The 12,414-nt window shown below is 37.6% G+C and overlaps 1 protein-coding gene across 2 annotated transcripts in view; it reads left to right on the top strand.

Annotated features, from left to right (window-relative positions):
• Positions 1-12,414, top strand: part of KLHL4 (kelch like family member 4) — a 75,421-nt gene that overhangs the window by 15,774 nt on the left and 47,233 nt on the right. Inside the window, exon 2 of one of the 2 annotated variants that reach the window (XM_077826593.1) lies at positions 11,893-11,909. The exons of the other annotated variant lie outside the window; for it this stretch is intronic. Within the exon in view, the coding sequence (XP_077682719.1) occupies positions 11,893-11,909 (17 nt within the window). The remainder of the gene's footprint in view (positions 1-11,892; positions 11,910-12,414) is intronic. 2 annotated transcript variants of the gene reach the window in all.

The raw sequence follows: 12,414 nt of genomic DNA, 5'->3' as shown, positions 1-12,414 counted from the left end.
TTATGATATACTTAAAGCTAAATTTTCAATGTAAGAATGGCTGGTACAAAGCAGGAAGGGATTGCCATAGCTTTCAATGGTCTGTAGAAAACTCACAAGATAAAAAGGAAAGCAATGGGAAAAAAAAGGTCCTGACCCAGATAAAATATAAATAGTTTCAACTTTGTCTGTCCATGTCTTACATCAGCACTTTACATTGAATTTTCTCCAGTAGACTATGTTCAAAAGCATGTCTGTGTTTAAACAGGGGGCAGTGTATAGGAAATTGTGGACCTACCCTAAAAAAGTTACATCAGTTCTGGAATAACAATGTTTTGGTAAAAGTTGGGAGTTCAGTTACTTAATATGGCCTACACCAGTGGTTCTCAACCTGCAGCCCAATCAGCACACAGCTCTGGCCCATGTGACATCCTCAGGGCCATATAGGTAGTACATATATTGTGTGACTATGGCCCACATAACACACAAAAAGCTGCATATGCAGCCCACAATGGTAAATAGGTTGAGAATGACTGGCCTACACTAACAACCAATAGGAACATAGACATTGGCATACAGGTTCAAACCAGTACCAGATGTTTCAGAGGAAGGAGAAAGAAAACTTGTGTGCCAAATTATGGAGTAATCTGCCTACAGAGAGCTAGATCATGGCCTTTATACCACAACCTTATGTATCACATTAGCAACTACAACAGGTTCTCTTTGAATCACTATTTTTATTGTTCAAATGCTCAAATAAAATCTATGGAAGAGGCACTTGTTTTCTTTTGCAGACGTTCTGCTGGTTTGTTCCAGTTATCTTCATGTGGGTGTTTTATAATTCTACTTTTAAATTATAATGTCATTCAATTTATTTATTACTGAAGGAAGACTCACTGATCTGTAATTTCAGTTTCATTCTGGTTTCTTTTTTAAAACTAGGTACAATATTTGCTACTCTTCGGTCCTTTGTTATGGAAGTTGATACTAATGACATATTGCAGGTTTCTGTTAGCAGTTCAGCCACTTAAAAATTAAGTTATTTAGAACTCTTTCATTAATAACCAGCCAGCCCCAACAACCAGTTGATCTTCAATTTATTACTTGGTTCCAGCACTACTATTTCTATGTCAATCTCTGACAGAACCGCATCTTAACCTGCCAAAGTAAACCTTTTGAGGGATTTTTGTACAAAAACTGAGGACTTCTGGCAAAAGTCAGAAATTCTGGAATAGTTTTAGCTAACACATGTGGAATTTCTGCAGGGATTATTCATTTTGGATTGGTTTGGAAATACTCAGAGTTCTATTTAGGAGAAAATCCCAGTATTAAGAAGAGATGGGCCCCAAATCAAAATGCAAAAGCTGCAATCACAAACTTTGAGAACATTTGAATCTCACACAATTAACTTAAAAAAAATGAATCACGATTAATTGCAGTTTTAATCGCACTGTTAAACAATAGAATACCAACTGAAATATATTAAATATTTTGGATGTTTTCCTACATTTTCATATATATTGTATTCTGTGTTGTAACTGAAATCAAAGTGTATATTATTTTTTATTACAAATACTTGTACACTAAAAATGAAAAACAAAAGAAACAGTATTTTTCAATTTACCTCATACAAGTACTGTAGTGGAATCTCTTTGTTGTGAAAGTGCAACTTACAAGTGTAGATTTTTTTTTGTTACATAACTGCACTCAAAAACAAAATAATGTAAAACTTCAGACCCAACAAGTCCACTCAGTCCTCCTCCTTGTTTAGCCAATCGCTAAGCTAAACAAGTTTGTTTACATTTACAGGAGATAATGCTGCCCTCTTCTTATTTACGTCACCAGAAAGTGAGACCAGGCATTTGCATGGCACTTTTGTAGCTGTCATTGCAAGGTATTTAAGTGCCAGATAAGCTAAACATTTGCATGCGCCTTCATGCTTTGGCCACCATTCTGATGACACTTGTTAAAAAATAATGGGATAATTAATAATTAATTTGTGATTAAACTCCTTGGGGGAGCATTGTATGTGCCCTGATCTATTTTACCTGCATTCTGCTATATATTTCATGTTATAGCAGTCTTGGATGATGACTCAGCACGTTGTTCATTTAAGAACACTTTCACTGCAGATTTGACAAAATGCAAAGAAGGTACCAATATGAAATTTCTAAAGATAGCTACAGCACTCAACCCAAGGTTTAAGAATCTGAAGTGCCTTCCAAAATCTGAGTGGGACGAGGTGCGGAGCATGCTTTCAGAAGTCTTAAAAGAGCAACACTCTAATGCAGAAACTGCAGAACCCAAACCACCAAAAAAGAAAATCAACCTTCTGCTGGTGGCATCTGACTCAGATGATGAAAATGAACATGTGTCTGACCGCACTGCTTTGGATTATTATCACGCAGAACCCATCATCAGCATGGAAGCATGAAGAGACATATGAATCTTTAGCGGATCTGGCACATAAATATCTTGCGACGCTGGCTACAACAGTGCCATGAGAATGCCTGTTCTCACTTTCAGGTGACATTGTAAACAAGAATTGGGCAGCATTATCTCCTGAAAATGTAAACAAACTTGTTGGTCTGAGTGATTGACTGAACATGAAGTAGGACTGAGTGGATTTGTAGGCTCTAAAATTTGATATTGTTTTATTTTTGAATGTCTTTTTTTGTACATAATTCTATATTTCTAAGTTCAACTTCCATGATAAAGAGATTGCACTACAGCACTGTTATTAGGTGAATTGAAAAATACTCTTTCTTCTGTTTTTTTACAGAGCAAATATTTGTAATACAAAATAATATAAAATGAGCAGCGTACACTTTGTATTCTGTGTTGTAATTGAAATCAATATATTTGAAAATGTAGAAAACATCCAAAAATATTGAAATAAATGATATTCTATTATTGTTTAACAGCGCGGTTAATTTTTTTAATCTCTTGACAGCCCTACTATTTTTCCATCAAATACATAAATGTTGTCTAGAAAAAAGTTAGCTGGCAGATTTATATTTAAATAAAGACTAAATAATATTTTCAAACTCATGTTGGTTCTGAATCCCCATTAAATACATGATTATTTCTCTTTAGGTTTTCAAATTACCAGGAGTTATTAGTTTTGTAAAGCTGATTGGAATAGAGAAGCACTGTGACACACACAATGGTGAGCAATCTTAAGGGACAAATTATTTTATGTGATACATTTTAGCTGAAACAGCCGTTGTTAAGCAATCCACACTACCAATTTCATCTTCTACAGGGGCCAAAGGAAAAAAGTTAGTTTTCCTTTCAGCTAATGATTTTTCTTCTTTACTGTAAGCTTAGTTACCATCATACAACAACATATTTTACTTATGGTAAATCTCTCTTATGATGATACTATAACCTCAACTTGAGCTGCTCAAATAGTAAAAGAAGAGAGCCATAAATATTTTCTTGAATAAATGTAATGAAATCACTCTGACACTATTCATAGATCATATTTATGAATATTCTGTTGATAATCAGTTTAATAATAACAATGTTGCAAATCTTAGCTCAATTTTTAAAACCGAAGGACTATTTTAGAAAATTGCTACCCATAAATCATTACTCATAATTCACCATTCATTATTCTCATATTTTAGAAGTTTCAATCGTCTGCTTAGGGAGCAGAATCAATATGATGTGACCTAGATGACCAATCACACACCATAAATAAAGAATAGCGAATAGGTAAAGTCAACATTTCACTGTCAACCGTTCTATGAGAATTGTTCATGTTAGTTACTTGTCAAATACTTGCAAATAACCTATGTATTTATAGAAATTGGGACCTATTCACAATAGAAAAAAGGGCTAAATTCATCAGATAATTGCTTCACAACAAATAATTTGCCTACTACATCCTCTTCCCACTAATTACCACGAATAGAAATCATGAACAATACTTCAGATTGCAGTTGGCTCACCTAGTTAACAGTACATTAAAAAGTAACCAGCACTGAGTGCAGACTGAGTACTATGATTATTAAAGAAACAAAGTGGGTGAGGTAATATCTTTTATTGGACCAACTTCTGTTGGTGAGATAGGCAAGCTTTTGAGCTTAGGGTATGTTTACACTGGCAAGTTTCTGCGTCACAAGTTATAGTACTTTTATTAAAACGCTGGAATTAAACCATTGTTGTGTGTCCACACTATGCTGCTTGTGACACTGGGGTGCATCCACATTAGCAGCTTTTGCAATGGCAAAGACAGCAGTGCACTGTGGTAGTGTATGTCTCCAGGGCAGCCGAGTTCAAAACAATGAACAGATCGGTCACCTGAGGCATTATGGGACAGCTCTGGAGGCCAATTACAGCGCAGAAAGCAATCAAGTGTCTACACTGGCAATGGAGAGCTGGAGCCTCTGCACAAATAGCCTTACAACTCTTGTCAAGGTGGTTTTTGTGCAGCACTGCAAGTCAGGAGTTTCTCGCACAAAGTGGCTTGGCAGTGTGTATACATCTGCAGTTTGAGCGCAAAAAGATGCTTTACTGTGCAGAAACTTACCAGTGTAGACAAGCCCTTACCCAGAATTCTTCTTTAGGTTTGGGAAACTAACCCAGAGTGTCATTAACTAAATACAAGGTAGAACAGATTGTTTAGCATAAGTAGTTAAGAGATATTTCAAGGGACCAGTCAAGGTGAAGTGGCCGTTTAACACCCCTTTAGTCATATTGAGGAAAGTAAGGGGGGAGGGAAGCAGCTGGCAGTCTGATTGTTAGTGGGTTACAGATTGTTGTAATAAGCCATAAATGTAGTGTCTCTATTCAGTCCATGAATAATAGGCCACTTCACCTTCACCATATCAGACGACAATGGTAGCACTGCCGGCAATTAAAACGGTGCTTACTTTTCCACGGTGGGGGAAATTTTCATTACCACAAAGGGCCTTTGATAGTCTCACTCTCTCTATCACAGCTTACAATTCAATATGTATTTTTATGAAATTACCTTGATTTCATTGCTCCATTAAAATTTTACAATCTAAACCATTTTCAATGGCAGGACTAAAGAACAAAGCTTTCAATACACTGTATTTTATGTTTTTCTCCCCCTACCTTCATCCATACCTATCCCTTTTTTCTTTAGTTTTTCCTCTCACTTTCACCACTTATTTCTAAATTACGTCCTTTGGTGCTGACTATAATCTTCTACGTCATCAGGGTGCAACAGGAGTGTGGTGGTTATACACATCAACATCACAAGTTATTTCCTGATACCACTGTTTCTATGGAAGCAAAGGTTTGCAGTTACCGTGGCTATCCCAACCTTCTATGTACATCACTTTGGAGGAAGGGGAAGTTAGGGCAATATTATCTCTACCCTACCATATTGATTAAGCTTCTCCTACATAAAATTCACCTTGTTCTGGTTCCCATATTAATTGTCTATGGTAGTACTTTATGTAAATATTTTACCAAGGAACCACAACTGAAATTAGATATTTCAGTAGCAGTGAGGCTTTAAGCAAGGTTTTCTGCCATTCATATCAACATCATATTAGCTCTTCAGACTTTATTTTATTTATATTTTTCATTGTCCAAATTCAGTTAAGTGAAGGCTTAAAAGCACATTTGACAAAGACCCATTGAAATAGGTAACAGGCAATTACCACTGCATTCTTTCCAGATACAGAAAACATCTGTCCATCAACTTTAACACCAAGAATGGTATGCTTCTATAAGTCAGACTATTTAAAATATAGTATTAAATACTTGATGTTCTCAGATAAAGACAGCCTATATCATGTAATCTCAAATTGTAAAGATGATTAATATAATTATTTCATTACCTTGCACTCAGAGGCTAAAAACCTAATTTGTTAAAAAGACAAAAATATGATTTCTTGAATAATGAGTACATATCTAAAAAAATAGGGAAAGGATTTTATTGCACTTGTAAAGTAAACTACATAAACAAAATCTAACAGAAACCCATCAAATGACTTTTCTGAGAGCGTGAATAAATAATATGCAGTGCATGTTAACATCTGAGCTTAGAACAGGACAGAAGCAGAAAACAAAATATTTGGGTTTGGAGGGGGATGATCACCACTTGAGACAGGCAGTACGGCCAGGGTCATTGGTGTCATATGAGGACTAGCTATATTATCACACATTTTACAGTGTCTGGGAAGTAATTCTCTCTCTGAAACAAGCTTTTCAGTCCATTGTAGATCCAGGGTTCTGCAATGGGTTTCATTAGTTTGGAGGAGGTGGAGTCTGTCTGGTATATATAGGACAATATGTTTCTCAGTGTCTTTATGGCCTGCGTGACTGAGCCAAACTCAGTCAAAAACAAAAAAAGGCACAATGAAAACCTCTCTCTGTCCTTCTTTGTTCTTTTTGAGACCAGCTAACCAATCTCAGATTTGTTTGATCTTTTCAGTGAAATAGGCAGCCAGCTCCTCACAGTGGGAGGTATTCAGCTATGGGGATGAGCACAGACTGTACTGATGTAACTAGTTTTCTGTGTAGTGCAGTTATGCTGATTTAGAGCCAGCTGGATGGAGAAAGAATGAATTTGGCTTCCTTCACAGCTATAAAGGAATAAAACAGGTTTTGCTCTTTCCTATTGAGATCAGAGATGGTGATGCACCACCAGCATTCTAATCTTCTGCCATCGCACATCATCTGATGCGGTGCATCCTTGAAACATGGTGAGCAGTACTGTCAGTGAATAAGTGAGAATTTTGGATCAAAAATGTGCATGGACAGCAGATTATTATAAAATTCTACATGTCTGTCCAAGAACCTCACCAAGTTTGGGACCCCATTGTTTTAAATGCTGTACAATCGTAGGAAGACAGTCTCTGCTCCAAACAATTTAAACTGTAAATAGACAAAACAGATGGAGGTGACAGAGGGGAAACACAAAGCGCAGAGAGGTGAAGAGGCTTGCCCAAGTCAATGGCGAGCCAGGAAGAGAACCCAGGTCTCCTCAGTCCCAGTCCTGTGTCCTATCTACTGGATCAGGTCCATGATAAAAAGAGGAGATCCACATATAGAAGCTCCACTCCATCTACAGACTTTAAAGGTACATCGGGGCATAGGTCGTCAGAATCTTAAGACTGTTGCCAGAACAAAGGTAGTGCGTTAATATGATGTACTGGGGCATTGTGAAAGAGGGCAGAGTTAAGGTTGCATGGGTATTAACATAGTTTTTTTTGCCATTGAATTACCTAGTTTTTTTTTAAAACAGGAATAGCTATATTGTTGTTAGGAGTTAATAGTCACCTAGGCAGTTGTACATCTTAGCACCGTGAGCCAGTCCTCTGCCCCCCAGCATTTCCTGTCCTGCAAATCAGCTGTGCCCCACGCTTTGGCTTATGCAAGTAGTTCAGGTCTCATCCTCTGCCTCATGTGACCAGAAACTTGGTGCACAGAACTCGGATAATACAACACAGTGTTTCATATCCTTATGCCATTGATCTTTAAATACAAATTATCTTCTTCCATAGGAATTGAACATATGGTCCTTACAACATACTGGTAGGTGTGAATCCAGATTTTTATTTATAAACTGCAAGGGGCAGAGCACTCTGTCTCTGATCCAGCAAACTGCTTAAGAACGTGACTAACTTTAAACTCAAGAGGTCTGATCCAAAGCCCACTGAAGTCAACGAGAGACTTTCCATGGTCTTCAGCAGGCTTTGGATCAGAACCACAAGTTGTTTAAGACAACACACTACTCATATCCTTAATAAAGGAGATAACTTATTTTAACCAATTCCAACACTGAGAAGTGGCAAGATTATGTCAAAGAGGTTCTTTGATGTATCAGGGACAGTTGTCAGCAACTTTCATGACAACCCTCAAACAGCAGGAGAAAAATCACTACAGTTGCAGAGACAACAGTGCATGTTGACACTTGAACAAATAGTTTATTTCACTGATACTGTATTATTATTATTAGAGATTTGTAGTTGTCATAGCCAAAGGAGAATTGAACCACGTTATTTTCATTTTTTTTCATTTTGCTCAATAAGATACTAGCGACAATTTTACATTAAAGCCTCCTTGTTCTAGAATATACCCTAGAAAGCAAACTGTAAGGCAGGCACAGGATGTCAATACAAAAAAACCCACAACATGCTGTCTTAGATAAAGTGCTTCAGATTATCTTCCATATTTAATAAAAAGAAAACTGAACAATGGGAATGCCCACAATCATTAATAATCTGCATTACAATCGTCCTGAACATTAATTTTTACAATTAACCACACAATTAGCCTAATCTCAGTATAAGAATTTAGGTACAACTTTCTTAGAGCATTTCAGGTAAAGTTATATAGTTTTGTATTTTCTTGAATAGTTCATAGAATAAATAGTAAGTTTATTGTTTCGTCTGTTTATCAGTTTATAGCAGCTCTAAATGTTTTTGTATCCTGCTGTGTTTTCAGCTTCTTTGTTTGCCAGTGGACTAACTCCAGAAATGAAATGTATTATCTTCTTTTTATAGGAGGAATTAAGATATGATTTTCCCAAATTGTGTCTGGTGCAAGTTATAGCGGCATTTCTTTATACATCATTGTGCTTGGGGGAGGCGGGGGAGAGGAAATACAACTGCAGTACTTTTTCCTTAATATATACTTTGTAAATGCCACACTTTGAACATTTCTGTAGAAATGCCAACGAGTACATTTGTACTTGTAATACAGGAGATAACTTATTTTAACCATTTCCAACACTGAGAAGTGATAAGATTATGTCAATAGAGAGTCAAAAACATTACTAAAAACAGGCAGCCGAGAGCACCATGTACTACTGCATTGTAAAATTACCCCTTTAAACTTTGATTTAGATTTGCTTTGTTGAGTGGTTGCTGAAATGCAGCATGAGAATCACACATATAATTTGCTATCTCTTATGATCAAAAGTAACAACTACTGAGTATACTACAATTATTCTATTCCCACCAGGAAATAGACATCTATCATTCATATAATAGAAATTTAGGGCCCTGATGCTATAATAAGGTACAGGACAGCAGACTCTTGTGCTTACATGTGGAAGCTTGCAGGATCAGGGCCTGAGAGAATTACCATGTTTCTAATACAATTCTATCACCTGCGACGTTTACTTTAGTTAATTAACATAAAATAATCAGTTTCAGAGGAAGGACACAAACTAATATTTGCTAAATGGAAAAATTATTCAGTATAAGGACAAGGAAAAGGAGCTGGGACTAAAATGACAAAATGAAAATCTATCAGTGCAGATTAACATGACAAAACGCAAACAAAATTCTAGCTTCTATTGGTGTTTCATTCATGAAAGAAAGATGATCTTGTGACTAGAGCTGGGCAGGAACTAGATTTTCTGTTTAATGGGAAATTCCACAACTTTAAAAAATGTTCCATTCCAAAAAGGAACAAAACCAAAACAGCTGAAATTTACCATTAAACAGAGTTCTGGGAAAAAAGTATTTTGGATCAATTAAAATGCTATGTTTCAATTAAATTGAAACATTTTGGTCTCATTTTGATTTTTAAAATGTTTTTATTATGCCATATAAAATTTTAAAACAAAGTTATTTTGAAATAGAAAATCAAAATGTTTCATTTGAAAATGGTTGAAATGTAACGTTTTGATCTTAACATTCAGTTCCATTTTCTTAATATGAAATGTAATCAAAATCAATACATTTCCACAATGTTTCACTACCAATTAATTGTAAAATTTATCTGTGCCTTACCTTAAGTTTCCTTTCTTGGAGTAATAAGGTTCAGACACTGGGTCTCTGCTCTCTGCAGCCATGGAAGATGACCAACCTTGTCAATCAGTGGCAGTGAAGGGTAGTCCCACCTCTGAAAAAACATAGGTTTATGGAAAACAGATCCTGTCAAACTAACTTGATATCTTTTTTTGATGAGATTATAAATTTGGTTGATAAAATGTTGATGTAATATATTTAGACTTCTGTGAGACATTTGACATAGTCATAGACAAATAGACATTTTAACCACATGACATTTTGGTTAAAAAAACCCACAACCATACAAAATAAACATGGCACACATGAAAGAGATTAAAACTGCCTGACAGGTCTCAAAATATAATTGTAGACAGGGACTCATCATCAAGGTGGTGATGAAGCATAGCAAACTGAAACAGGAACTGGGAGCAATAACCTGAACATAAGGGCCTGGTGACCCATGGTGCCACCTGGGAATGACAGCCCAAAAGTTAGGACATAGTGATCCAAAGAAGCCTCTGGGGAAGACAAACCAATACTTTCCCAATCTCAGGTGTGGCAGGAGATCCCTAACCCACTATTAAACCTCCCAGGGTACATGATAAGGAATACATAGTTTCTCTAAGACAGCTGCAGACCTCCTAAACATCATTTACAATATTCAGTGCATTGTTGCCTGAAAAAGTCTATTCTCTGTAGTTTTGTTTTTTGTGGGTTGGAGCGGGGAGAGGAGGGTTTGAGTTTTTTAGGTTTACTTTTTGAGTCTACTATCTTATCTGGAATGCTGGCCTTCCTTCCCCATGGAGGGAGAATTCCCTTTGTTGAGAAGAGCATATGCACACCTAGAGGATCAATACAACACTATGGCCTGGTCTTTTCTGCATTGATTTGCTATGCTGCACTCTGTGAGGGTGACCATGGGAAGCTGGCGGGGATGATTTTCCCTCATGCTGCACACTGTGAAGGGGAGTAGGGGGAAAAGGTGCTGAGGAGTTGCTGTACTCTACAGATTTATATGGCATGAGGGAAACAGATTTTGGAATGTTTCCTTTGTACCTCTTGCAGTAACTCCTACAGAAATCTCCTGGACCAGAATCTTCAGAAGATAAAGGGAATCAATAGGCTCTTCTTCTCTTAGTGCTTTTTTGGAGTGTGGGGAGTGATGTGAGACCTCTTCTGAGCAGCATCTTTTCCCTAAGAGAGTAGTTCACACCAGGGTGCTAGCCTGGGTACAGTAGTGGGCTTCCTAGGGTGCCATGTTTTATTCAAGGGAGATTCTAGGCCATGACCTGGACATAGGCTGATACCATGCTGAAACACCAGGCTCCAACCCTGGACATTGAAAAGGAGTCTTTGCCAACTTCTGTAATGTTCTGGGAGACAGAACTGGCTGACATAGCTGGCAGGGAGTAGCCCTGAGCCACTGAAAGGCTCTGGAGGGAGCAAGCTGTAGAATGGAAGGAGGAATTGTTCTCAAAGACCCCTTACCAATCTCTCTTTGCTCTGTCCAGTGGCGCTGGAACATTTTTACTAGTGGGGGTGCTGAAAGCCATCCCCTTACCCCTTTCTGCCCCCCCTCTGGAAGGGGAGGGACCCATTGTAAGGGTGTCGAGACTTGGGGTGGGTGCAGGGCTAGTAGCCAAGACACCACGCGTGGGCCTGGAGCGGAGCCCTGGGCACAGGGCTGGTGGGAGGGGAGCCCCAGGCGTGGGGCTGGGACCCTGTGTGCAGGGCCGTGAGTGCTGCCCCAGACAGTCAGGTATTCTGGGGAAGTTTCAGAGTCTGTGGTGGTGAAAGATAGAGATTGACAATGAAATCAAATGTTTGTTCAGTAATCAATTTCTAAAAATAAAACTTTCAAGGGATATATTTTCATGTAAGGTGAGAGTCCGAGACCCTTACTCACCTGTGTGTGTATTTTGGTGAATTTTTGGCTATTGTTTTTATATATATTGATTTTAGAAGATCAAAAAAGGCAGACAAAAGTAGCTAGGTGGAAGGGAGGCCAGCCTATTTCTTGGCTGTTTCTAAACTTCTACCTCTTATTTCAGACTCACTTTTCCCTACTTATATCACCCCTGGTGGAGCACATTCTGCTTCATGCCATGACATTTTATTGTTCTGACTGGGGATAACCAGCAACATTTGAAAGCCCTTTTTTAACTGAACCTCTAGAATTTTTGAGGATCACCAATCAACACTGTTTAGCTATACCTAAAAACTGGACTACAAGTGAGTTTCTAGATGGTACCACAAAAGCAGCACATTCCATAGCTTAAAAAGAAGCCTGTATACCACATCAGCAATAACCAACCTGTAGGCTTCAATTTCCTCTCTGCACCTTCTCCAATCACCATATGCATGGTTAAGGAATTAAGACAACAACAATCTCATAGAGAAATGAAAAAATATTGAAACATCTTGCTATAACTCGTGACAACTCCTGTCAAAGAGAAGCTCATTGCATTTTTGTTCCTCCTCTCACTAATCTCCCCCAGAATGACTTAGCAGTCTGCAGTACATCAGACTTTCTAGAGGAACAAGGATATGCATTCCTACTTTTAGAATCAAAGAGCATTAGAATCCTCAAGTTCCAGAAGGGTATATTTTTTAAAAGGTAAGAAACATACAGTGATTTTTAAACTTAAAAGGAATGGTCCCAATTAAATACAAAGACAGAATTAAACATACATGCCAAACCTCTGTG

Source organism: Eretmochelys imbricata, chromosome 9, assembly GCF_965152235.1.
Source record: "Eretmochelys imbricata isolate rEreImb1 chromosome 9, rEreImb1.hap1, whole genome shotgun sequence".
Lineage (NCBI taxonomy): Eukaryota > Metazoa > Chordata > Testudines > Cheloniidae > Eretmochelys > Eretmochelys imbricata.
Note: the sequence above shows the minus strand (reverse complement) of the source record. Positions and strands in the feature narration are given on the sequence as shown.